Source organism: Somniosus microcephalus, chromosome 26 (genome assembly GCF_052327205.1).
Source record: "Somniosus microcephalus isolate GS21.2 chromosome 26, FLI_Smic_1.0, whole genome shotgun sequence".
Classification (NCBI taxonomy): Eukaryota; Metazoa; Chordata; class Chondrichthyes; order Squaliformes; family Somniosidae; genus Somniosus; species Somniosus microcephalus.
In genome coordinates, this window is record NC_141012.1 from 434,580 (window position 1) to 461,375 (window position 26,796).

At 50.8% G+C, this 26,796-nt stretch overlaps 1 protein-coding gene across 1 annotated transcript in view; it reads left to right on the plus strand.

Moving 5' to 3' along the window:
* The window catches only part of LOC147100180 (glutamate receptor ionotropic, kainate 4-like), a 336,084-nt gene that overhangs the window by 230,096 nt on the left and 79,192 nt on the right, over positions 1-26,796 (plus strand). Inside the window, exons 10-14 of the mRNA XM_085967594.1 lie at positions 1,339-1,392; positions 4,189-4,350; positions 7,167-7,319; positions 12,995-13,099; positions 22,174-22,281. Of these exons, the coding sequence (XP_085823720.1) occupies positions 1,339-1,392; positions 4,189-4,350; positions 7,167-7,319; positions 12,995-13,099; positions 22,174-22,281 (582 nt within the window). The remainder of the gene's footprint in view (positions 1-1,338; positions 1,393-4,188; positions 4,351-7,166; positions 7,320-12,994; positions 13,100-22,173; positions 22,282-26,796) is intronic.

Sequence of the window (26,796 nt, forward strand, 5' to 3'; positions counted from 1 at the left end):
ACAAAAAATTTGACACCGAGCCACATAAGGATAAATTAGGGCAGGTGACCAAAAGCTTGGTCAGAGGTAGGTTTTAAGGAGCGTCTTAAAGGAGAAAAGAGAGGTAGAGAGATGGAGAGGTTTAGGCAGGGAATTCCAGAGCTTAGGGCCTAGGCAACAGAAGGCACAGCCACCAAAGTTTGAGCGATTACAATCAGGGATCCCCAAGAGGGCAGAATTAGAGGAGCGCAGATATCACGGGGAGGTTGTGGGGCTGAAGGAGATTACAATGATAGGGAGGGGCGAGGCCATGGAGGGATTTGAATACAAGGATGAGAATTTTGAAATCGAGGCGCTGCTTAACCGGGAGCCAATGTAGGTCAAGGTATTAGTTTAGATAAAAACAGCTACAGCAGAATTCCTAAATATTTATCTATCCAGAAAATATGACACATTCACCTGGTAAATTTGATCTATGCAGTAATAGATTTTGCGAAGAAAAATAATGAATGAGAGTTTACATGTAATGTAAAAACAATAAAGGGAGTGAACAAACAGAGAGATTGAAAGTGCAGGTATATAAATCCATAAAAATGCCAACAGCATAAGAACATAAGAAATAGGAACAGGAGTAGGCCATTCGGCCCTTCGAGCCTGCTCCACCATCCAGTACGATCATGGCTGATCTTCTACCTCAACTCCACCTTCCTGCACTATCCCATATTCCTTGGTACCCTTAGTATCCAAAAATCTATCGATCTCAGCCTTGAATATACTTAACGACTGAGCATCCTCGGCCCTCTGGGGCAGAGAATTCCAAAGATTCACAACCTCTTAAGAGAAGAAATTCCTCCTCATCTCAGTCCTAAATGGCCGACCCCTTATTCTGAGACTGTGACCCCTAGTTCTAGACACCCCAGCCAGGGGGAAACATCCTCCCAGCATTTACCCTGTCAAGCCCTGTAAGAATTTCATTCTTCTAAATTCTAGGGAATATAGGCCTAATCTCCTTCATCTAGGAGCCCTAGTAAAATTGAAGTCAATGGGAATCAGGGGGATAACTCTCCACTGGCTGGGGTCATACCTAGCACAAAGGAAGATTGTTGGAGGCCAATCATCTCAGCCCCAGGACATCACTGCAGGAGTTCCTCAGGGCAGCGTCCTAGGCCCAACCATCTTCAGCTGCTTCATCAATGACCTTCCCTCCATCATAAGGTCAGAAGTGGGGATGTTCTCTGATGATTGCACAATGTTCAGTGCCATTCACAACTCCTCAGATTATATTTAACAGAACATTGTGAATTCTAAAAGCTGTGCGATTGGATGCTGGTAATTTGCACGTTTTAACTTGTTTTCCAGGCCATGGAGTTAGGAATGACATCTGCCTTCTACAACTACATCTTCACATCTCTGGTAAAGTAATGCCAAGCAACGGTAAAGATTATCTAGCTAGTACAGACCCATTCATTCTTCAGTGCAGAAGCATTTTACACACTGCTGGAGTCGAGTCCAGGGAAACCGCAGGGGTTGACACCACCTTGTGATGTTTTCAATATCAGTATCTGCTGATCTCAGGTAACATCAGGCAACATTGACCCAAGTAGTATTGCTGTACAAATAAAAACAGAAAATGCTGGAAATACTCAGCAGGTCAGGCAGCATCTGTGGAGAGAGAAACAGAGTTAGCGTTTCAGGTCGATGACCCTTCATCAGAAGGCTAGTATTGCTCTACTCCTGGCTGTATAAAAAACCCTGACCCTGGAGTTACTTCATTTTGATTACTCACTAAAATGTAGAAGCAAAATAAAAATCTAAAAGGATGAACCCTTTGCAGGATGACTAGGTGGTAATGATGGTGTGGACAATGCTTGCTGTATGAAGAACAAAGAAAACCCTAAAAGGTCAGCAATCTTTCTTCATTTAGCATTCTCCGCAAATCACTGGAATATATTCGAACACCCAGGACTGGGGGGGAGGGAGGAGGGGGCGAGAGGAAGGATAGAGAGAGAGGGGGCAGGGGAGAGAGAAAGGGGATGGAAGGAGAGGGGAGGAAGGGGGAGAGAGAGGGGAGGGAGAGGGGGTGGAAGGAGAGGGTAGGGAGAGGGGGAGGGGGAGAGCGGAGGGAGAGAGGAGGAAGGGGTAGAGAGAGGGGAGGGGGAGGGATAGAGAGAGGGGAGGGGAAGGGGAGAGAGAGGGGGAGGGGGAGAGAGAAGGGAGGGAGAGGGGGGAGGGAGAGGGGAGAGAGAGGGAGGGGAGGGAAAGAGAGAGGGGAGCGGAGGGGGAGGGAGAGGGGGAAAGGGGAAAAGGGAGCGGGGAGGGAGGGGGGAGAGAGAAAGGGGAGGGAAGGAGAGGGGAAGGGAGAGGGGAGAGGGGAAGGAGAGGGGACGGGGGAGAGGGAGCGAGGTGGGAGAGGGGAGGGAGAGGGGAGGAGGAGAGAGGGGAGGGGGAGAGAGAGGGGGAAGGAGAGGGGACGGGGGAGAGGGAGCGAGGTGGGAGAGGGGAGAGAGAGGGGGAGGGAGGGAGGGAGGGGAGGGGGAGGGAGGGAGGGGAGAGGGACGAAGTGGGAGAGGGGGGAGAGAGGGAGGAGAGAGGGAGCGAGGTGGGAGAGGAGGGAGAGAGAGAGGGGGAGAGGGGGGAGGGAGCAAGGTGGGAGAGGGGAGGGAGAGAGAGAGAGGGTGGAGAGGGGGGAGGGAGCGAGGCAGGTGGGGGAGGGAGAGAGAGAGAGGGGGAGAGGGAGGGAGGGGAGAGGGAGCGAGGTGGGGGAGAGGGGGAGAGGGGGGAGGGAGGGAGGGAGCGAGGCAGGTGGGGGAGGGAGAAAGAGAGAGGGGGAGATGGGGGAGGGAGGGAGCGAGGCAGGTGGGGGATGGAGAGATAGAGAGGGGGAGAGGGAGGGAGGGGAGAGGGAGCGAGGTGGGAGAGGGCAGGGAGAGAGAGAGAGGGGGAGAGGGAGGGGGGGAGAGGGAGTGAGGAGGGGAGAGAGAGAGAGAGGGAGGGGAGAGGGAGCGAGGTGGGAGAGGGCAGGGAGAGAGAGAGAGGGGGAGAGGGAGGGAGGGAGAGGGAGCGAGGTGGGAGGGAGAGAGAGAGAGGGGGAGAGGGAGGGGGGAGAGGGAGCGAGGTGGGAGAGGGGAGGGAGAGAGAGAGAGAGAGGGGGGAGGGAGGGAGGGAGGGAGGGGAGAGGGAGCGAGGTGGGAGAGGGCAGGGAGAGAGAGAGAGAGGGGGAGAGGGAGGGGGGGAGAGGGAGAGAGGGGGAGAGGGAGGGGGGGAGAGGGAGCGAGGTGGGAGAGGGGAGGAGAGAGAGAGAGAGAGAGGGGGGAGGGAGGGGAGAGGGAGCGAGGTGGGAGAGGGAAGGGAGAGAGAGAGGGGGAGGGGAGAGGGAGCGAGGTGGGAGAGGGGAGGGAGAGAGAGAGAGAGAGGGGGGAGGGAGGGGGGAGGGAGGGAGGTGGGAGAGGGGAGGGAGAGGGGAGGGAGGGAGGGAGGTGGGAGAGGGGAGGGAGGTGGGAGAGGGGAGGGAGAGAGAGAGAGGGGGGAGGGAGGGAGGGAGAGGGGGAGTGGGGGAGGGGGAGTGGGGGGAGGGGGGAGGGAGAGGGGGAGTGGGGGAGGGGGAGTGGGGGAGGGGGAGTGGGGGAGGGGGGATTGGTGGTGCAGGTGGGAGAAAGTTAGAAATACCAACTTCCAGGATAGGTCTGAAGACATCATCATCATAGATGGCTGTTAAATTTAGGAGCAGTTTCTGCAAATGACCCATGGATGAACTTCGACTGTCCTGGTCAGAGATTGATTCATATAATGGATGTTTTTTAAATCAAGGTTTCAGCTCCCAATTGGGACAGCTGATTATTTCACTGCACAGACCAGGAAGATCAAGGATCAAGGGTGACATGGTGGGGGGGCGGGGCGGGCCGGTGGGGCGGGCGGGTTACTGTTGGCCTCAACGTCTGTGCATTCGGAATGGGAATCAGCCTGGGTTCCAGCTCTTGATCACTGTCCAGTGACCCATGCTGGAAATGCTTCTGTGCGGACATCGGAAGATGCAAGATTGGGCTTCATAGTCAAATGGCTGGCTAGCTTGTCACAGTTTACATTTGAAGAAGCGATAGTTGGGTTCGATGTTGGAGGATGACCTGTCTCTAAGAGGAGAGGAGAGATAATTGACAGTAAAGGAGGAATTTGAAAATAAATCTAAGTTTTTTGGCTCCCTCTTGACTTTAGGAGTTTCCCCTTCTCCAATTTGAGGGACTAGATGAAGATCATGTGAATATACTGGGATTTTCCATCACTAACCCAGACCATCCACACTACAATGACTTTGCCTACAGTCTGAACAAATCCTGGCAGGAAAACTGTGCACACTCTGCTTATCCTGGAGCAGCAGTAAGTATCTGGCTTAAAACAAATTGAACCAGGTAACAGTCTAATACATAAAGAAATATGACATTTGAAATGAATTAATAAACATATATGTGTGGTGTTTATGTATTTATTCCATATATGCAATAACTTATGTATTTCTGATTTTCTTATCAAGCGTTTTCTTTGATACTGCTGAAAGAATGAATGAAAATCTCCAGCTCAGCTTTTGCTGCAGGAGGGTGATTGTTTGATTTGATGATATTCTTTATCTTGGGCCCATGATGCTCACTGTTACAGGCTAATCACCAAGTAATATCTTGGTGCAGCAGTGAGGCTGGTATCTTGGATTGAGTCTGAAACCTAAAACGAATTCCTAACTCAAAAAAATCAAATAGAAACATCCCATGCTAAAAATGATAAGGTTTATGCTGGACTTTTCAAAAGGCATTTGATAAAGTACCACGTGATATCAAGAAATGGCTGAGCGCACTGGATACAGCAAAGGCTGTAGGCCCCGACAACATCCCGGCTGCAGTGCTGAAGATTTGTGCTCTAGAACTAGCCACGCCTCTAGCCAAGCTGTTCCAGTACAGGTACAACACTGGCAGCTACCTGACAAATTGGAAAATTGTCCAGGTATATCCTGTCCACTAAAAGTAGGAAAAATCCAATCCGGCCAATTACTGCCCCATCAGCCAACTCTCAGTCCTCTATGAGGAGGGGAGGAGGAATTGAGAAGATGGTGTAGTAGATTTTAATTATCACCAGCCACTTGATAGTGACAACAGGAGGCCTGGTCCATTCTTCTTTACGGGTCGCATTACCATAGGGCTGGCAGGCGGTGAGGGCCAATAGGATGCTCACCGGGAGGTGGGGGGATGTGGCACAGCTGTTTGTGTGGTGTGGGGGGGCGTGGGGACCCAGTATGACAGCAGCCCACATTACCCCTCCTCTTGATCCCACAAAAATAATTATAAAATTACCTTTTTAGCACCCTTTCCACCCAGGTTGGCAATCGGACATCATAGGACCTCAATTTGCATATAGAAAGGCGTCGGCCTGATCAGGGTAGGAACGAAGTGGTGAAATTTTCCCCAAAATTTTAGTGCCACTAGCACCTTGTCTTCGCCCAGTGATGCCAGTGATAAAGGGGCAGGATGGTAGAGACTGACGGGCAGGATGGCAGTGAGTGACGGACAGGATGGCAGTGAGTGACGGACAGGATGGCAGTGAGTGACGGACAGGATGGCAGTGAGTGACGGACAGGATGGCAGAGACTGACGGACAGGATGGCAGTGAGTGACTGACGGACAGGGTGGCAGTGAGTGACTGACGGACAGGATGGCAGTGAGTGACGGACAGGATGGCAGTGAGTGACGGACAGGATGGCAGTGAGTGACTGACGGACAGGGTGGCAGTGACTGACTGACGGACAGGATGGCAGTGAGTGACGGACAGGATGGCAGTGAGTGACGGACAGGATGGCAGTGAGTGACGGACAGGATGGCAGTGAGTGACTGACGGACAGGGTGGCAGTGAGTGACTGACGGACAGGGTGGCAGTGAGTGACTGACGGACAGGATGGCAGTGAGTGACGGACAGGATGGCAGTGAGTGACGGACAGGATGGCAGTGAGTGACTGACGGACAGGGTGGCAGTGACTGACTGACGGACAGGATGGCAGTGAGTGACGGACAGGATGGCAGTGAGTGACGGACAGGATGGCAGTGAGTGACGGACAGGATGGCAGTGAGTGACGGACAGGATGGCAGTGAGTGACGGACAGGATGGCAGAGACTGACGGACAGGATGGCAGTGAGTGAGTGACGGACAGGGTGGCAGAGACTGACGGACAGGATGGCAGTGACTGACGGACAGGATGGCAGTGACTGACGGACAGGATGGCAGAGACTGACGGACAGGATGGCAGAGACTGACGGACAGGATGGCAGTGAGTGACGGACAGGATGGCAGTATTTGGAAGGGCAAATTGGATGGTGCTGAAGGGGAGAAGGGAAGAAGCAGTCGATAGGAGCTTTGGGAGGTACATGTGACAAACTGAGAGCAGCACTTTGATATGAAGGAAGATGGATAATGATAGCATGAAGTGAAAGGGAATGGGAGAGAGAGTTTCAGCATTAACTGAGAGGGAGTGGATTCCCCTGGAATGCCCATGTCACGCGTTGCCCCTAGAATGCCCGCTGACCCTTGAACTGCAGCACGTTTTGTGCCTTCACTATTTGGATTTTGCTTTCTGGTTTTCTTGTATATTTTTTCATTGCTCTGGTACAAGTGAAGGAGTGTTGCGTTTACCCAGTGTCTGAGATACAAGGCAAACCTGTGTAATGACTTGTTTTCACATATCGGGCCCAGCTTTGAAATTCTGTTCTCAGCTCAGCTGCTTTTGTGGGTTGGCTGATGTGAAGACCCGAAGTCTCTCTCTCTCTCATTCTGTGAGCGTTAATTCAAAACTACAACTCTGGTGATGGAGGATTTTCCTTAATTTGAAATTGTTAAATAAAAATTATTTTGAAATATTTTTGTTCATTTTAGCTGATTATTAATAATGGATCAAACCACAGCTTTCTGTCTTCGGCAGAATTTATTTAGATATTCTGTGTAATAAAGGAGTTAAGAAATGGTAAAGATCTCATTCAAGGATAACAAGATTGATGTCTGCTTTGCATAATTATTATTTTTTATTAAACCTTTAATTTAAAGTAAAAGGGATTGTTTACAAATAAAGTTTTTCCACATTCAAATTGAATTTACTTCTGAACTTTGATGAACCCCCTTTTTACTCTCTCCAGAAGTGATCTTCTGTCTCTTGCACCTAGCTCTCCTCCGCACTCCTGTTTGACGCTGTCTATGTCATTGTCACTGCCGTCCATGAACTTAACCGTAGTCAGGAAATTGCTGTCAAATCCTTGTCCTGTGGCTCTGCACAGATTTGGCAACATGGAACCAGCCTGATGAACTATCTGAGAATGGTGAGGGATTAACACCTTCAGAGATCAAACTGCTTAGGACTCTGTAGATTCTATATGGTGTCACTGCTCTGTGTATGTATGGAATCATGGCATATATACGGTGTTGCTGCCTTTGTCTGTGTGGAATCTATACAGTGTGGTTGCTCTGTGTCCCTATGGAGCTTGTACAGTATCGTTGCCCAGTGTCTCTATGGAATCTTTATAGTGTTACTGTCCCCCTTGCTCTGTATTTTACTGTATAGAATTCTTACTTTCACGGGTGCTTTCTGTTCATTAATCTCAATAATATAAAACTTTATCATTCCAGTCAGTATTCATAACTTCTACCAGCTATTCTGTTTTGTAGATAGATATGTAGATCTCGGTGGAAACTGTGTGCAATTGTATACAAGAGCTGGATCAATGCGAGCACTCACGTCAGAAGGTCGTGGGTTCAAGCCCCACTCTAGAGACTTGAGCACAAAATCTAGGCTGACACTCCAATGCAGTACTGAGGGAGTGCTGCACTGTTGGAGGTGCCGTCTTTTGGATGAGCCATTAAACCGAGGCCCTGTCTGCCCCCTCAGGTAGATGTAAAAGATCCCAGGGAACTATTCAAAGAGCAGGGGTGTTCTCCCAATGTCCTGGCCGATATTTATTCTGCAAACAACATCACTGAAATAGATTATCTGGTCATTATCACATTGCTGTTTGTGGGTTCTTGCTGTGAAAAATTGGCTGCCGCATTTTCTACATTACAACAGTGACTACACTTCAAAAAGTACTTAATTGGCTGTAAAGCGCGTTGGGATGCCTGATGCTATGAAAGATGCTATAGAAATGCTAGTCTTTCTTTTCAAGGAGACGGTACCACTTCTACATGAGAGTGAGGAGACTGTGTGCTTCTTGTACATGAGATCAAATCCATTTATGTGGCTACTATAAGTATCTTAGAAATGAGACAGACTCCATCATAACTTTTGGCGCTCTCAGCTAATGGCTTATTTTCTATACTTGCACACAATTCAGCCAGTGATTACCACAGTTACATAGAATTACATCGAGTCTACAACACAGAAACTTTCTTGCACTTTCTCCAGTGCTTCTATATCCTTTTTATGCTGTCACTCTGGTGGAAAAGTAGCCGATTATAATAGCTGGGCCTCATTAAGGTGGTGTTGGCGGAGCTTGCCCCAAATGGAAGGGAAGTTGTGGGATATGGCGTAAAGTTGAGACCTATCTGAGAGAAGGGGTAAGGAGTTATATAAATGCAAGGGTTAAGTGACTTTGTGTAAAATTAGGAGAATCTGTGGGGGAGAAATTCCTCAATCCTTTGTGCCTCCCATGGGGGGCGCTAACGAGGTGCAAAGGCCTTTTTGCCTGGCCACGGCGCTGACCACGCCTCCTGCCAAATTCCGTGGGAGGTTAGCGGCGGCGCTACTGGGTTGCGCCCCTGTGATAAATCCAGAAAGTGGAACAAGGAACTCAAAGAGGCTAGATGTTAGAATTAACACAAGTACTTTATTAACAACTGGGAAATACGTTTACAGACAGCCTGCATCAGCATCCTGGCATTCCACCTTGTGCTGACCTATACAGGAAGCAAACCTCCGACCTTAACAGGAAGCAAACCTCTGACCTTAGCAGCAGCATTGGCTATAGCACCACCTGGTGGATAACCTTAATCATAACATCCCAGATTACTATATCCCTCCCCCCTTAAGATTTCAGTATGAATTTCTTAACAAACAACCATTCCTGAGGGTCACATAAGGAGTCTCCATTCATCATGTTCCATACTTGACGAATCTAACAGTTCAGTATCAATCTCTCTGGTGGCTTGCGAGTCCTTTGTGAACATCTAACAGTAAAGTCCCTGCTTGTTTGTGGTGAAGCCACCAGCTGCTCCTGAGCGGTGCTCAGAGTATCTGACTCTGCAACGATGGTTTCCTCTTGACGGATAGGTTCCTGTGGAATTATCTCTGTCCCTGGTGGTGGCACCACAGATGCACTTGGATAACTGGGGGCAACCCTGTCTTCAGTCATTGCATCTGGAACCTTCATTTCAATTTCCCCTTGTCTGGGAAGTATCTGATCTACATGTCTGCGTACTACCCTACCATCTCCCAACATGACCTTGTATGATACTGGACCTGTCATTGAGTCTATGAAGCCAGGAATCCACTTTGGTCCATAACTGAAATTCCTGGTAAGGATCGCATCTCCTTCTCCAAAACTTCGGCTCTTTGTTCTTTTGTCATGGTTCTCTTTTTGTTTGTTTTGTCTGTTTTCCATTTTCCTTTTTAGGTCTGGGTGGACAAGGTCAAGAGTGGAGCGTAGTCTACGACCTAATAACAGCTCAGCAGGAGAGAGTCCTGTGGTGGATTGAGGTGTTATTCTGTAGCTGAACAGAACCCGTGACACTTTGGCTGCTAAACTCCCTTCTGCACTTTCTTTCATCATCTCCTTAAATGTTTGTACAGCTCTCTCCGCAAGTCCATTCGAGGACGGATGATATGGAGCCGAGGTCACCTGCACTATGCCATTTTTTCTCAAGAACTCTTTTGTCTCTGTACTCACAAAACAAGTGGCATTGTCACTCACCACGATCTCCGGCAGCCCTTGATTACTGAAGCTCCGATGTAGGCAGTCTATAGTAGTAGTGGCGGAAGCAGAATTTACAGGATAAACATCCATCCATTTGGAATGTGCATCAATGATTATGAGGAACATCTTCCCCATGAATGGACCCGCATAATCTAAGTGCAATCTTCTCCATGGTTTATCCGGCCACTCCCAGGGGTGGAGAGGAGCCGCTGCTGGTGCCTTCCGGTGTTCCTGACAAGTGCTGCATGTCTTGACTAGATTTTCTATCTCCTCATCTAGCTTTGGCCACCACAAGTAACTCTTAGCCAAGGCTTTCATACACGAGACCCCAGGATGACACTGATGTAGTTGCTCTAGGATAGACTGTCATGCTGGCTGTGGAATAATCACTCGTGCTCCCCACAACACGCAACCATCCTGCACACTCAGCTCTGTTTTCCTGACACTGTAGGGTGTGAAGTCAGCCCCTTCCGGATACTGTGGCCATCCCCTCACCACATATTCTCAAACTCTAGACAGTACTGGATCTTTACCTGTCCATGTTCTTACTTGCTCTGCAGTCACAAGTGCCATGTCAGTGTCCTCCAACATCAAAACTCTGTCCTCTGGAGCTGCATGGATAGGTGTGCCTGGCAGTGGAAGACGGCTCAAGGCATCTGCGTTCCCATGGTACTTGCCCGCCTTGTAAACGATGACATACTCATATGCCCTCAACGTCACTGCCCACCTCTGGATCCGGGGTGACACCATCTGTGGAACTGCTTTCATTTCGTTGAAAAGAGAGAGGAGGTTTATGATCGGTGCATATGGTGAACTTCCTGCCATGTATGTACTTGTGGAACCTCTGTAACCCAAACATTACTGCTAACCCCTCTTTGTCTAACTGGGAATAGTTTTTTTCCGCTGGTGTTAGAGTTCGGGACATAAACCCTATTGGTCTTTCAGTTCCATCTTCCATGCAGTGTGAAAGAACTGCCCCCACCCCGTAAGGTGAAGCATCACAAGAGAGAATGATGTCTTTCTCTGCATTGTAGTGAACCAGCACATCCGACGACAGCATCAGTTTCTTGGACTGTTCAAATGAAACCCCCTGCTCCTCTCCCCACTGCCACTGTGTTTCCTTGCACAGTAGTTTGTGAAGAGGTGCTAACACAGTTGACAAGTTTGGTAAAAACCTATTATAATAGTTCAGCAGTCCCAGGTAAGCTTTTAACTCAGCCACACTTGTAGGAGCAGGGGCGTCCTGCAGTGCTTGTACCTTCTCCTTGAGTGGATGGAGCCTGGTGGCGTCCACTCTGTGTCCCAGGAACACTGCCTCATTCCCCAGGAAAGTGCACTTACTCCTCTTGAGCCGGAACCCTGCCCTCTCCAATCTCTGTAGTACCTCTCTCAGAGTGCTCAGATGCTCCTGGTCAGTTCTTCCCGTCACCAGAATGTCATCCAGATAGATGGAAACATGTGGAATCCCTTGCAGTACACCTTCGATTGTCCTCTGGAAGATAGCTGGACTAGATGAGACACCAAACGGTAAGCGGTTATATGTAAACAAGCCCTTGTGTGTATTTATGGTGACATACTTCTTTGATTCGTCATCCAGTGTAATCTGCAAGTAGGCATGACTCATATCCAACTTTGTGAATTTCTTTCCTCCAGCCAGGTTTGCAAAGAGATCCTCTGTTTTGGGAATAGGATACTGCTCTAGTTTGGACACCCGATTGACAGTCAATTTATAGTCTCCACAGAGTCTTACCGAATTGTCCGGTTTTAAAACAGGTACTATGGGACCTGCCCATTCCGAACATTTCACCGGCTCCAGTATGTTCTCTCTCAATAGACGGTCAAGCTCAGCCTCTACCTTTGGCTTCATGGCATAAGGCACAGGTCGTTGTTTAAAAAACCTTGGCGGTGCCTCCTTGTCTACATAAGTCTTAGCTGGGGGGGCCATTTAAATGTGCCAAGTTCCTCCTTGAACACACTCTCATGTTCACTCAACACTTCTTGCAAAGTCAACTGTTTGCCCGCATCTATTTGATGTACTGCTCCCCAGTCTAATTTAAGTTCTTTTATCCAGCCCCGACTTAACAGGTTTGGTCCGGTACCTGATACTATAACTACAGGTAGCTGTTCCACTGTGTCCCTGTGTTGCACAGTTACCTTAGCTGTACCTAATGTCGCTACTCATTCACCTGTATATGTTTTAAGATTCAGGGAGCATGCCGTGATCGGTTAGCCCGGCACTCTGCTTGAGTGCTGGGCTGATCGTGTGGCACCCCTGCTCCCCGGTGCTGCAGGTAAGTTTAAAAAAAACTGCAGAGTTCGCAGCATGGGGCCCTTCCCTTTAATTCAGGGAAGAGCCCCTGCAACGCGTCAGAGCCACGCTGCTGAGCCATGTGCCCCGGGTCGCAAACTCCCCCCCCCCCCTCTTTGTGCTCCAAGAAGGAAGCGCTCCACTTCCCCCTTGGGGCAAAAAGTGGGAATTTTAGAAAGGCTGGAAGAGATTAACGCCTGGTGCTAACTTTTCCAGCTTTTCTGATTTAGTGCCCCAAACGGGGCTTGAGGGGAATTTCAAGTCCTGTATCACCAGCACGGTGGCATAGTGGTTAGCACTGTTGCCTCACAGCGCCAGGGACCCGGGTTCGAATCCGGCCTCGGGCGACTGTCTGTGTGGAGTTTGCACATTCTCCCCGTGTTTGCGTGGGTTTACTCCGGGTGCTCCGGTTTCCTCCCACAGTCCAAAGATGTGCAGGTTAGGTTGATTGGCTATGATAAATTGACCCTTAGTGTTAGGGGGATTAAATACGTGGGGTTACAGGGATAGGGTGGGATATGTGTTGGTGTAGGGGTTATGGGGATTGGGTGGGATATGTGTCGGTGCAGGCGCGATGGGCCGAAATGGCCTCTATCTGCACTGTGGGGTTTCTGTGATATAGGGAAGTGTGAGGATAAAATATGTGTAAATGAAATGGATTACAAGTGGCTGTGCACAGACTGCCTCTGGGACTCAGCACCATGTCCTTAAGCTTTTGCAAGTGAACATATTTGAGAATGAATCTATGTCAATGACCAATTTTCTGTGTGTCCGGGTCCAGGTGGAATTAGAAGGTCTAACTGGTCATGTTGAATTCAACAGCAAGGGTCAGAGAACTAATTATATTTTGAAGATCGTGCAACGCAGTAAAGAAGGGCTGAAACAGGTAATCAGAGAATTTTCACTGGAGTATTTTTGTAGTTTCTTTGGAATGTTTTGGGGCTTGGAAAAGTATTTTGAGAATTTGTGGTTGGAGGGGGTGCCAATGATAGACATTCCTGATCAATGGAATTTGAACAGGAGATTTTTTTAAAGTTTTTCCTTCTTCCCTAATGCCGGCCTTATACTGAGATTTTTGTGCTGAATTTATCAATCATACAGAGGAGCTTAATTGCACTTGGACCTCGAGGGGCAGATCCACCCCACCTGGATTAGTCGAATACTGTGAACAGCGTGACTCTGGGATTAGCAGCATGGGATGAGATTAGTTTTATCTTGAGAGTCTGAGACAAGGTCGCTGCTGCAAGTAGCATCACGGAGATAGAAAGCCAGGCATTTCTTTGTAGATATTCTGCATTATGTTTCTACGTTTGTATGCCAGCATGTGTCTCTCTTTCCCTCTCAATTGGGCACGAGAATTTAACATCTAAATTTGGGACATTTTATTCAGCACTCGCTTCATTACACAAGTAATGTGAGAGTCACTCCAGGGTTTGCCCATTTTACTGCTGTTCTAAGTTTTTGTGTTTTCTGTCAGATATACACAGATATAGATTAATGAAGGATACAGATATTGATATAGATATACACAGATATAGATTAATGAAGGAGATAGGATATAGATATTAAGAAACTCTGAAATGTAGTAAATAGTGACTTCAGGAGGACATAGACAGACTGGTGAAATGGGCAGACACGTGGCAGATTCAGTTTAATGCAGAGAAGCGTGAGTGATGGGTATTGGTAGGAAGAATGAGGAGAGGCAATGAGGCCGAAATTCCGATCCCTACGGGTGTGTACGCGCGCTGTGTACTCACCCGTAGGGCCAACGGAAATGCCGGTTTTAGGCATGCACTGCGCATGCGCTGGAAACCGGCATTTCCGATCTGTCAAGAAAGCTCTTGACAGATCCTCCGGCTGCGCTGGAGCAGGACCTCTGCGTGTGGAGAGTTCAGTTTTTTGGAGACCCTCCGCCCGCAGAAAATACTTACAATTCTTGCGCCTGGTAAAAGCAGGCGTAAAGCTTGCTTTTACCAGGATAAGAGTTGAAAAAGTTTTTTTTTAAATTTCCACTGATTTATCATTTAAAAATACTTTAAAGAAAGGTAAGTTTATTTTTAGCCCCGTTAAAAACTTTAATTATTTTTTTCAAAAAATAAAATGTTTGTTTAAAATACTTAATTTATTGTAATTTAAAGTCATTTTAAAAATGTGATGTTTTTTAAAAAATTTATTTAAAGTTTTACTATGTTTTGGGGGTGATCTCTATACGTATATTTGACAGTGTGGCGGAGCCACCAAAGGACTCAGATCATTTGTACATAATTCCTTTAACAACATGTTAGCTACAGTCTGAGTCTGTATCTTTATTTATGCTGTTTAACTGTACAGAGTGTGGTTGTTTTAACAGCGCGGTTAAAACGTGATGACGTCACGCTGTTCATCACGTGATCCCCCACTGGCGGGAAAACGTGGTGACGTCATGACGTCAGCCACAGGACTGCAGGGGCAGTCCTCGTGGAGCCTCCAGAGAGAGCAGACCTACATTCGATGTTATCCTGCAGTTTCTTGTTAAAGCCTGTTTGTTTCATTAAAGTTCATTTTATTTGATCGCCTGAGTAGAACTCAGTCTTTTAGTTAGGAACCCACGTTCCTACATTGGCGACCCCGACTTTCGTGAACGTTTTTCGCGGAAGATCTTCAGCATGGACGCGAACGCCGTGACTCTGAAACTGCCACAGTTCTGGGAGCAACAACCAGACGCCTGGTTTATCCAGGCTGAAGCCCAGTTCGCCATCAGGAACATCGTCGCGGATCAGACCCGTTATTACTACGTGGTCACCGCCCTCGATAGCGCAACTGCCTCGCAGATCGTCAGCCTCCTCGGTAGTCCTCCTACTGACAGCAAGTTGATACTTTAAAGGCGCGGTTGCTACAGGTCTTCGGGCTCTCAAAGTCAGAACGCGCTCGCCGGCTCCTCACGATGCCTGGCCTCGGGGACTCCAAACCGTCCGAGCTCATGAGCCAAATGCTCACACTCTTGGGTGCCGAACCGGGATGCTTCCTATTCCTCTGCCAACTGCCGGAGCAGGTACAGGCTGCCCTAGCCAGATCCGAGATTACAGACTGCGCCGAGCTTGCTGCCGAAGCAGATAAGATTTTCATAGTAACCCAGCAGTGCTGCACGGCAACGAGGCGCCCATCCCCCACAGACGCGGTTCCAGCTCCTCCTGCAGCGGGCTAGTGCTCCTACCACGCCCGTTTTGGTGCGAAAGCACAACGCTGCCGCTCTCCCTGCAGTTTTTCGTCCAAAAGAAAAGCAAAGCTCCTGCAGCGTTCCTGGCGAGGGAGGACCGGGTCTTACGGGCGCTCCGCGGTTGCGATGGCCGTCGGATATACGGGGAAACTTCTTTACATCACCGATTCTCTATCGGGTCGACGTTTCCTTTGTGACACCGGGGCGCAGTGTAGCATCCTTCCTGCGTTGAATCTTGATGTGCAAGCTGGGAACCACAGCTTTTCCCTCATGGCGGCTAATGGTGCAGCAATTCGAACTTTCCGAAAGCGGCGGGTCCAAGTCTGTTTCGGCGGTCAGCGCTTCCATTGGGAATTCGTCACGGCCACAGTCTCGCAGGCCATCCTAGGGGCAGATTTTCTTTTCGCCAACGGCCTCCTCATCGATGTCCGGCACCGCCGGTTGATCAACGCGGCCACCTTCCACTCGATTCTGTGCTACCACGGTACCACCGTGGCGCGCTCTATCGCCTGCGCTTTCCCTTCTCCGGATGACTTCACTCGGCTCCTCGGAGAGTTCCCGGAGCTGACAAGGCCCACTTTCTCCTCCTCGGCCATGAAGCATGGTGTTGAACATCATATCACCACTACTGGCTCCCCGGTTTATGCACGGACTAGAAGGCTCGAACCCAGCAAGCTTGCGGCTGCGAAAGCGGAGTTCGACACGATGGAGCGGCTTGGGATTATTCGCTGGTCGAATAGTCCCTGGTCTTCGCCTCTCCACATTGTTCCGAAACCGGGCAGCGGCTGGCGGCCATGCGGTGACTACCGATGCCTGAACGACGTCACTACTCCTGATCGGTACCCGATCCCGCATATTCAGGATTTCTCGGCCCATTTGGCGGGAAATTCTATCTTTTCTAAAGTTGACCTCGTCCGGGGGTATCACCAGGTTCCCGTGCACCCACAAGATGTCCCAAAACCGCAGTCATCACCCCTTTCGGCCTCTTTGAGTTCCTGCGGATGCCGTTTGGCTTGAAGAACGCGGCACAGGCTTTCCAGCGCTTAATGGACTCCGTGCTCCGAGACCTAAGCTTCATCTTCGTCTACCTTGATGACATGCTCATCGCCAGCGCTAGCAAGGAAGAGCACATCTCCCATTTGCGTACCCTCTTTACACACCTCAGCCAGCACGGTTTAATCATCAACCCGGCCAAGTGCCAGTTCGGCCTGCAACGGATCGATTTCTTGGGACACCGCATAACATCAGATGGCGCCGTCCCCTTACTGACTAAGGTGGAAGCTGTTACCTCTTTCCCGTGCCCGCCAACCATCAAGGCACTGCAAGAGTTCCTGTGGATGGTCAACTTTTATCACCGATTCGCCCCGAAGGTGGCTCAGTTAATGCAACCTTTGTACGGGGCCCTCAAAGGCAAGTCCGGTAAGGATCCAATCAGCTGGACGGCCGAGATGGACCAGGCGTTCGTCAGCACCAAGCGCGTTTTGGCCAACGCAACCATGCTGGCGCACCCACTTCCAGGTGCAACCATCGCCCTTACCACAGACGTGTCAGACTACGCCATCGGCGCAGTGCAGGAGCAGTGGGTGAACGGCACGTGGCAACCGCTGGCATTTTTCAGCCGTCAACTACGGAAAAATGAAAAAAAATACAGCACGTTCGATCGGGAGTTACTGGCCCTTTTCCTAGCCATTCGCCATTTCCGGTTCTTATTGGAAGGACGTCCCTTCGCGGCTTTTGTCGACCACAGGCCTCTAACGTTTGCCATGGCCAAGACTGCCGAACCGTGGTCCGCTCGTCAACAACGTCACCTGACGTTTATTTCTGAATTTACCACGGACATTCAACATGTGTCTGGTAAGGACAACCTGGTGGCGGATTGCCTCTCCCATGCGACGGTCCATGCGGTTCACCTGGGGATTGACTACGCCCTCATGGCTGCGGATCAGGCCTCGGACCCAGAGGTCCAATCATACAGAACCGTCCCCTCTAGTTTCCAAGCAACCGACGTCAGCTTCCAGGCGGCAGGCGCCACGCTCCTTTGCGACGTCTCCATGGGCGTTCCCCGACCTATCGTGCCAGTCGCATGGCGCCGGAAGGTGTTTGATGCCATACGTGGGTTGTCGCACCCTGGTATGAAGGCTTCACAATGGCTAATGTCGGCGAAGTTCGTCTGGAAGGGTATGCACCTCGATGTCCATGACTGGGCCAACACCTGCGTGGTCTGCCAGAAGGCCAAGGTCCAGCGTCATGTTAAAGCTCCAGTGGCTACGTTCGCTGTTCCGAAGCGTCGTTTCGACCACGTGCATGTGGACCTTGTGGGGCCACTTCCGCCTTCTCATGGTTATACGCGTCTCCTCACCATGGTGGACCACACCACTAGGTGGCCAGAGGCAATTCCTTTGGTTTCCACCACTTCGGCAGACGTCGCTAGAGCTTTCATCTCCTGTTGGGTTGCCCGTTTCAGGGTACCGGCGGACATCTCTTCCGACCGTGGGCCACAATTTTCCTCGGAGCTCTGGAACGCTGTAGCTCAGGGGCTCGGCACCAAACTTCTTCGCACCACCGCCTATCATCCACAGGCGAACGGCCTTTATGAGCGATTCCACAGGTCGCTTAAAGCCGCCCTTCGGGCCAGTCTTCAAGGTGCAGGATGGGTGGACAGACTCCCATGGGTCCTTTTGGGTCTTCGTACGGCACCCAAAGAAGACCTGCAATCGTCCTCAGCCGAACTTGTTTATGGCCAGCCTCTCCGAGTACATGGGGATTTCCTCCCTTCTCCCACAGAGCCATGGTCCGCCTCCCAGCAACTCGTCAGCCACCAGGAAGCGGCCAGATGCTTCGCTCCGGTGCCTACATCAAATCACGGCTTACAGAGCTCCCACGTGTCAGCGGTTGCCTCACAGCGCCAGGGACCCGGGTTCGAATCCGGCCTCGGGTGACTGTCTGTGTGGAGTTTGCACATTCTCCCCGTGTTTGCGTGGATTTTCTCCGGGTGCTCCGGTTTCCTCCCACAGTCCAAAGATGTGCGGGTTAGGTTGATTGGCCATGATAAATTGACCCTTAGTGTTAGGGGGATTAAATACGTGAGGCTATGGGGATCGGGTGGGATATGTGTTGGTGTAGGGGTTACGGGGATCGGGTGGGATATGTGTCGGTGCAGGCTCGATGGGCCGAAATGGCCTCTATCTGCACTGTGGGGTTTCTGTGATTTCTGTGAATGCCGAGTACGTATTTATCCGGCACGACACTCACCGGGATCCGCTCAAGCCCCCTTACACTGGTCCTTTCCGCGTCATCGAATCAGGAGACAAATCCTTTTTGGTCGACATCGGAGGAAAGCCGGATCACATTTCGGTAGACCGGTTGAAGCCAGCTCACCTGGACCTGGACCGCCCAGTCGTCGCCGCTCAACCGCCGAAACGTGGCCGACCGCCCGCAGCCGCCGTGCCAGATCAACCACAGCCGCCCGCCAACTCAACCACACTCGCCGCGCCAGCTCAACCACAACCGCCCGCCAGCTCGACCACACTCGCTGCGCCAGCTCAACCACAACCGCCCGCCAGCTCGACCACAACCGCCCGCCAGCTCAACCGCAACCGCCCGCCAGCTCGACCACCGTCCATCAGCTTCCTCCGCCAGGTTACCGAAGTCGCTCGGACAGACTTGTCAGGCCTCCTCGATGGCTCACTTTTGCAGTTAAAGACAATTCTGGGGGGGCGCATGTGGCGGAGCCACCAAAGGACTCGGATCATTTGTACATAATTCCTTTAACAACATGTTAGCTATAGTCTGAGTCTGTATCTTTATTTATGCTGTTTAACTGTACAGAGTGTAGTTACTTTAATAGCGTGGTTAAAACGTGATGACGTCACGCCGTTCATCACGTGATCCCCCACTGGCGGGAAAACGTGATGACGTCATGAGGTCAGCCACAGGACTGCAGGGGCAGTCCTCGTGGAGCCTCCAGAGAGAGCAGACCTACATTCGATGTTATCCTGCACTTTCTTGTTAAAGCCTATTTGTTTCATTAAAGTTCATTTTGTTTGATCGCCTGAGTAGAACTCAGTCTTTTAGTTAGGAACCCACGTTCCTACAACAGATGTATGAAGGGAGATTCCCTTCCCTGATTGGCTCCCCATGGCCCATGTGATCCCAGGGATGCTGCGGACCGCCTGCGCCTCTGGGATATGTGGGCCCTGCACACCGGCAGTTTGGAGAGGCCCAGCAATGGAACTTTGCACCTCCCGGGAGCCCTCCGGTCTGGGCGCAGATTTTTCCAGATCGCAGACCTCCGCCCGCGGGAGGCCTGCGAACAGAATTTCTGGGCCATTATAAACTAAAGGAGGTGGAGGAACAGACAGACCTCGTGGTGCACGTACACAAGTCTTTGAAGGTGGCAGGACAAGTTGAGAAGGCTGTTAAAAAAGCATATGGGATCCTTAGCTTTATTAATAGAGGCATAGGCCTAGAAATTCGGTGGGTTGCGCCACCAGTTAGCACCTAAAGAGGGCACTCAGTGGCTTTAGCGCCACTGGCCGCGCCTCCCGCGATATTTAGCGGGGCGCCAATGGCGGCGTTAGCCTGTAGCACTGCGCTGCCACCGATGACGTCATCGGTGTGCGCAGCGCCACGCTACTGCCCCGATCGCGATATTTGGTAGCGCCCGCCTCTAACGCCATTCGCAAATCGCGCCCGGTTCACGGGGCCTACCTGTGGTGGTAGTGGCGCAAATTAAGGTGGAGGTGTGGGGCGGCAATTTTTTTCAGTGGCCGCCTGCCAGCACCTCCGTCCCCGGCCTCCTGATCCCGCCCCCCCCCCACCGCCCCGGGCAGTGCCGGCTGTGTCCCGAGAGCCCGGCACTTCTCCTCGGTGCCGGGCTCTTTTGCCAGCACTCGCGATCGGTCATCGCGCTGGTGCAGGCCCCTCCCCCTTAAGAAGGGGAGGAAGGCCTGCAGTACCGCAGTGCGCCGTGCCGCAGCATGTGGCACTGCGGCACGTTGCGCTGCGATATTCAGTTTCAGCGCCCCAAGAGGGACGCGGGACGCCTCGAGCAGCGCCCCGCATCCCTCTTGGGGCGCTCAAGCTGAATTTCCGGCGGGTGCAACGGCTCCGATCGCAGCGGTAATTCCGGCGCCCAGGTGAGCTTGGCGCCCCGTTTGGGGCTCCACCGAATTTCTAGGCCATAGAGTATAAAAGCAAGGAAGTTATGCTAAACCTTTATAAAATACTGGTTAGGCCTCAGCTGGAGTATTGTGTTCAATCCTGGGCACCGCACTTCAGGAAGGATGGCAAGGCACTGGGGAGGGTGCAGAGCAGGTTTAACAGAATGGTACCAGGGATGCAGAACTTCAGTTATGCGGAGAGACTGGAGAAGCTGGGATTGTTCTCCTTAGAGCAGAGAAGGTTAAGGGGAGATTTTATCTTCAAAATCATGAAGGGTTTTGATAGAGTAAATAAGGAGAAACTGTTTCCAGTGTCAGAAGGGTCGGTAAACAGAGGACACAGATTTAAGGTGATTGGCAAAAGACCCAGAGGGGAGATGAGGAGAATATTTTTTACGCAGTGAGTTGTTGTGATCTGGAATGCACTGCCTGAAAAGGTGGTGGAACAATTCAATATAACTTTAGTTATTATCATACAGGTAGTCCATAAGTTTGTTATTACTAATATATCCCATTATCCACAGCATAAAACAATGGGCTGAGTTCATAACAGTCAAACAACCAAAGCCAGCCTAAGTTAATGAACGGTAACAGCGAAGGAGAAATAAGCTCGTCTGGCCCCCTCGATCAGCCCCCCCCCCACAAACATCCTCCGTCCGCCCCCGATCAGACCCCAGCCCCCATCCCCCGCCCCCAATCAGACCCCAGCCCTCGCCCCCCGATCAGCTCCCAGCCCCCGCCCCCCTGATCAGCCCCCAGCCCCCATCCCCCGCCCCCAATCAGACCCCATCCCTCACCCCCCGATCAGCTCCCAGCCCCCGCCCCCCCGATCAGCCCCCAGACCCCATCCCCCACCCCAATCAGACCCCATCCCTCACCCCCTGATCAGCCCCCAGCCCCCGCCCCCGCCCCCAATCAGACCCCATCCCTCACCCCCAGATCGGCCCCCAGCCCCCGCCCCCAATCAGACCCCATCCCTCACCCCCCGATCAGCCCCCAGCCCCCGCCCCCAATCAGACCCCATCCCTCACCCCCTGATCGGCCCCCAGCCCCCGCCCCCGCCCCCAATCAGACCCCATCCCTCACCCCCCGATCAGCCCCCGCCCCCAATCAGACCCTATCCCTCACCCCCCTGATCGGCCCCCAGCCCCCGCCCCCAATCAGACCCCATCCCCCGCCCCCGATCATCCCCCGCCCCTGGCCTTCACTTGATCCCTCCCTCCCTCCTCTCTACAGCCTAGTGCCACAGGGCTACCCGCCCGCAGCCAGCCATCCTCTCCATCTGGCTGGCTACGGGCGGGAAACAGGGTCTTCCCAGGCAAATCAGGCCCTGCCGTTAAAGTCGGCAACACTTTCTCCCAGGTTTCTCAACTGCTTCTGAGCCCCCCCACTCCCAACCCGTCAAACGATTAAAATTCAGGCCATTGTGGGGAATTGCTTCTTGAAGCACTTCCCAGAAAGGTGTGGTTAGAAGATTGATGTTTATTATAGTGAAATTCAAGCCACGTTAAGAACAAGTGAGAATAGAAGAATGAAAAATGTGTGATTTTATCCCCTTTCCCTCACCTAGCAACAGGTTTACACTTTTGTTTCCTTCCATAGGTTGGGGTCTGGCATTCAGAGAACAGACTAGTAATGGACAGAAGATTTTATTTTTTAAACGCTTCAGAAAGTTTGTTCAATAAGACTCTAATAGTGACAACAATCTTGGTAAGCAATAGCCACAAGCTGTTCTTTTATTGTGCATGTAATCTGTGTACTAAAACCAGAGAGAGATGGAGAGGTTCACCTGATGCTCACCTTCAATATGCAAGAGCACTCGTTTATGGGACTATCTCTAGTTTCATCGTGCTATTTAATCCTGTTCCAAGTACCCTCTTTCAGGCCAGGGCTAGAAGTGTAACATTATTCACAAGATATCTTTAGTCTAATCACCTAACTATAGTGGCAATCCAAAATCATTTTTGTATTACAACAGGACCAGCAGCCTAGAAAGTCTAGTTTTGGTCTCTGTAATGCCACTAAAACAGGCACAGGAAAAACTGTAATTGTGAAAGAGAGATTGAGATACTGGGGCTAATCTTACGAGGGTTAAGAAGGCTAAGAGGCGATTTAATGAAGGTATTCGAAATTATGATGGGTTTTGATCGAGTGAATCGGGGGTCAGTGTTGTGTATGTACCTTTAAGAGAATAACTGGTCTCAGACTGCAGTACCGGCAGTGACCACCCCTGTATAAAAGGCGCTAGAGAGCCTCTGTTGTTTAGTTTCATTAATGCCTTTCACCAGTAAAGATCTGTTTGTTTCTCTCCTGCTAGTCCGTGTCTCAATCATTCACGGACTTAACACTGGCGACGAGTTAGAAACGAACTTACCTGCAACTCAGCAGCAGCCCCGACGACGTTGTTGAAGGTCGGAGCCAGAAGAAAGAAAAAAAAAAGAGGCCATTGAAACTCGAGAAACGGGCGTCGACCGTCAATCATCGATTTAAAAACTCGCAGGAGAGACTGTCCAGAGCCAGGCTGGGTTCCTCGGTCCGTGGTTTCCCAGCTAGTCGGGCTGGTGGCAGGTAGTGCTCTAATCCTTCCTGGGCTGCGGCAGGCTGAAGCTCGATCGGGTGGCCTTTCAACGGGGCCGGGCAGCGAGTCGGGAAGCAAGGAGAGAGAGAGAGAGGGTGGAGCACACAGGGCGCGGCTGGTGTTTCGAAGCTGGGCAGCGTTCGGACCTCAGAAGAGGGAGGGAAGTGTCCCAGAGGGTCCGCTCCACGACGGGAAGATAATAAAAGAAAACGAATTAATATTGAACGTGCAGGAAACTGTGGAAAGCAGCGCTAACAACAGCGGGGAAGAAGACAAAGCGTGGGAGGCGCCATTTCGTTAAATCGGGGAAGAAGGCAAAGCGCGGGAGGCACCATTTTAGATTTGCAAGATGCCGAAGACTGGCTGTATCACTGCTTTTGATAATACATTAGAGGACTGGACCACGTATGTGGAAAGAGTCGAGGTATATTTCGAGGCAAATGAAATAGCGGAGGGGAAAAAGGCATCAATATTGCTAAACTTAATGGGCGCTAGAACGTACGGCCTATTGCGGGATCTGATTACTCCAGCCAAACTGAAGGCGAAGAGTTTTAATGAAATTGTTGCTGTTCTACAGGAGCACTTAAACCCTGCACCGCTGTTGATAGCAGAAAGATTTAAATTCCACAGGAGAACTCAGCACAAAGATGAGAGCAATGCTGAGTATCTTACGGAACTACGCAAGCTATCAAAGCACTGCCAGTTCAGAGCAGGACTGGCAGATACCCTACAGGACAAATTTGTCTGTGGACTCCTGAGTGAAGGAACACAGAAGAAGTTACTCGCAGAAAAAGAGCTGACGCTAGATAAGGCTTTCAGCATGGCAGTATCGTATGAAGCAGCAGCCAGGGGAGCTGCAGAAATTCAACAAAAACCACAGGAATACGGCACCCACGAAATGACACGGGGATTTGCAAAATGTTATCGCTACGGCAGAACTAACCATGACCAGAAGGACTGCTGGTCCAAAGACAAAATATGCAGACAATGCAGGAAGATTGGACACATTGCACGAGTTTGTAGGTCTGGGAAGAAGACCAGCGACAACAAAAAGGCTACTAAGGAACCGTACAAGAAAGTACAAAAGATGACGGACAGTAGTTCCGAAGACCAGATGAGCGATAGTGAATCCGAGAACAGGAGATTAAGCTGTCTCAAACTTCACAATGTAATCACAAAAGAGGATCACCAAACCATTTGGGTCACCCTCACGATAGCAGGGTCCCAAGTTAAAATGGAATTGGATACAGGATCAGTGCTAACCGTCATGAATCGACGAGACTATGAGCGGCTATTTTCACACATACCCTTGAGAGAGACATCCATCGTCTTGACGACGTATACGGGGCAAAAAGTATACCCCAGAGGAAAAATAAGGGTGCCTGTCGAATACAATGGCAAGAAAATACAGAAATTGTATCTCTACATACTGCCAAATGGTGGACCACCGTTATTGGGATGGGAATGGATCAGGAAGATAAACTTAGATTGGCATTCCATTCATGCAATGACGGTAGACGGTAAAAAAGATGAAGACGTCACTCCTGGATGATTGTCAACAATCTTAGCTAACGCCAAAGAGGTATTTCAACAAGAACTGGGCACGCTTAAAGGCGTAACCGCCTCGTTAAAAATAGAAGAGAATGCAGTTCCCAAGTTTTTCAAAGCGAGACCGGTACCATATGCAATTCGTCCAGCCGTCGAGGCAGAGCTGGAGAATCTGGAGAAGGCGGGCGTGTTGTCTAAGGTCGACTGGAGCGAGTGGGCGACACCCATCGTTCCTGTCATGAAGAAAACGTTAAGCAATAAGTCCGGAGAGCCAAGGAAGATTCGCATCTGTGGGGATTTCAAGGTGACGGTGAACCCTGTCCTTCGCACAGTACAATATCCTCTTCCAAGGATAGAAGACATCTTCGCCTCACTGTCTGGAGGGAAGCGTTTTACAAAAATTGACCTAGCACAAGCATATTTGCAGATGGAGGTTGAAGAGTCCTCTAGGAAGTATCTCACGATAAACACTCACAAAGGTCTTTACCAGTATCATCGATTGGTATTCGGAGTAGCATCGGCTCCGGCGATATGGCAAAGAGCGATGGAACAAGTCCTGCAAGGGATTCCGGGGACTCAATGTTACTTGGACGACATCCTTGTAACAGGTGACGATGACAGTGAACACCTTAACAACCTAGAACAGGTGCTCACTAGACTACGGGAACATGGGCTGCGAGCCAACCGCCCCAAGTGCGAATTTTTTAAGAAACAGATATCGTATTGTGGCCACGTGATTGATGAAGAGGGGTTACATAAGTCCCCTGACAAAATTGAAGCGGTTGTTGTGGTAAACCACTTATTGTTGTTCACCGTTGTTGTTGTTGCACACTGCTGTACCTATGCATGCCTCAACATGTCTCGGCTGGCTCCACCCACAGGCACCAGGTATAAAGGTGATTGACCTGCAGCCCCCTGCCTTCTTGGAACCCAGTCAACCACGAGAGGCATGCTCTGTTCTTTGCTAATAAAAGCCTTTAGTTACTCTCCTAACTCTCCGTCTTTTATGAGTAATTGATAGCACATCAATTTTATTAGCAAAAACAAAATGTCGACAAACGCTGAGCAGCAGGCTGCTGCACCAAACTCTGAGCAGCAGGAGCTGCTGCGAGCCCTCAGACCAACATGCCTGGACCTAGACCCCCAAGAAGCGGGTTCGGCTACCAAATTCGCGCATTGGCTGCGTTGCTTCGAGGCCTACCTGCAAGCCTCAACTGTGACCCTGGACGAAAACAAGTTGGAAATCCTGGCCTCAAAGGTGAGCCACCAAGTTTATACGATAATCCAGGACGTGACGACCTACGCGGCGGCTATCGATCTGCTAAAAGGGCAATACGCACGCCCGGTAAATACGGTCTATGCCAGGCACCTCTTAAGATCCCGCAGACAGCAGCCCGGTGAATCGGTGGAGGCCTTCCTACGGGCACTACGGATACTCGGCCGAGACTGCGATTGCAAAGAAGTATTAGCCGCAGCACACACGGAGGGACTGATCCGAGATGCTTTCGTTGCGGGTCTAAGGTCCGACTACTCCTGGCAGAGACTGTTGGAAAAGGGAGAAATGGACCTGAGAAAGGCAGTGTCCCTCGCGCTCTCGCTCGACGCGGCCCACAGGAATATGGACGCCTTCTCCCCTAACCGCTCCGCAACGTGGACGCCACAACCTTGGGTCATGGGACCGCCACCTTCAACTGCTGCTGCGGTGTCCAAGGCACAGAAATGTTATTTTTGTGGCCAGGCAAAACACCCCAGAGCACGCTGCCCGGCGAGAAACGCTACCTGCTCCGGCTGCGGGAAGAAAGGACACTATGTCAGCGCCTGCAAAGGTAAAACCGCTAACGCCAGCAGCGCCGCGTGCGAACCATGGGGGCAGCCATCTTGTCCGTCATCTTGGGCTCCCCCAGCCGCGTGGGGATCGGGACCATGGGCGCCGCCATCTTGTCCGCCATCTCGGACGTCTCCAACTTCAACCACGGGGGACCCGGACTCAACCACCGCCTCATCTGACGACCACATCGACTCGCTCGACCATACGCTGGCCTCCGTGACGCTGGACCAATCTCTCCCTCATCAACTGTCCAGGTCCATGATGGACATTA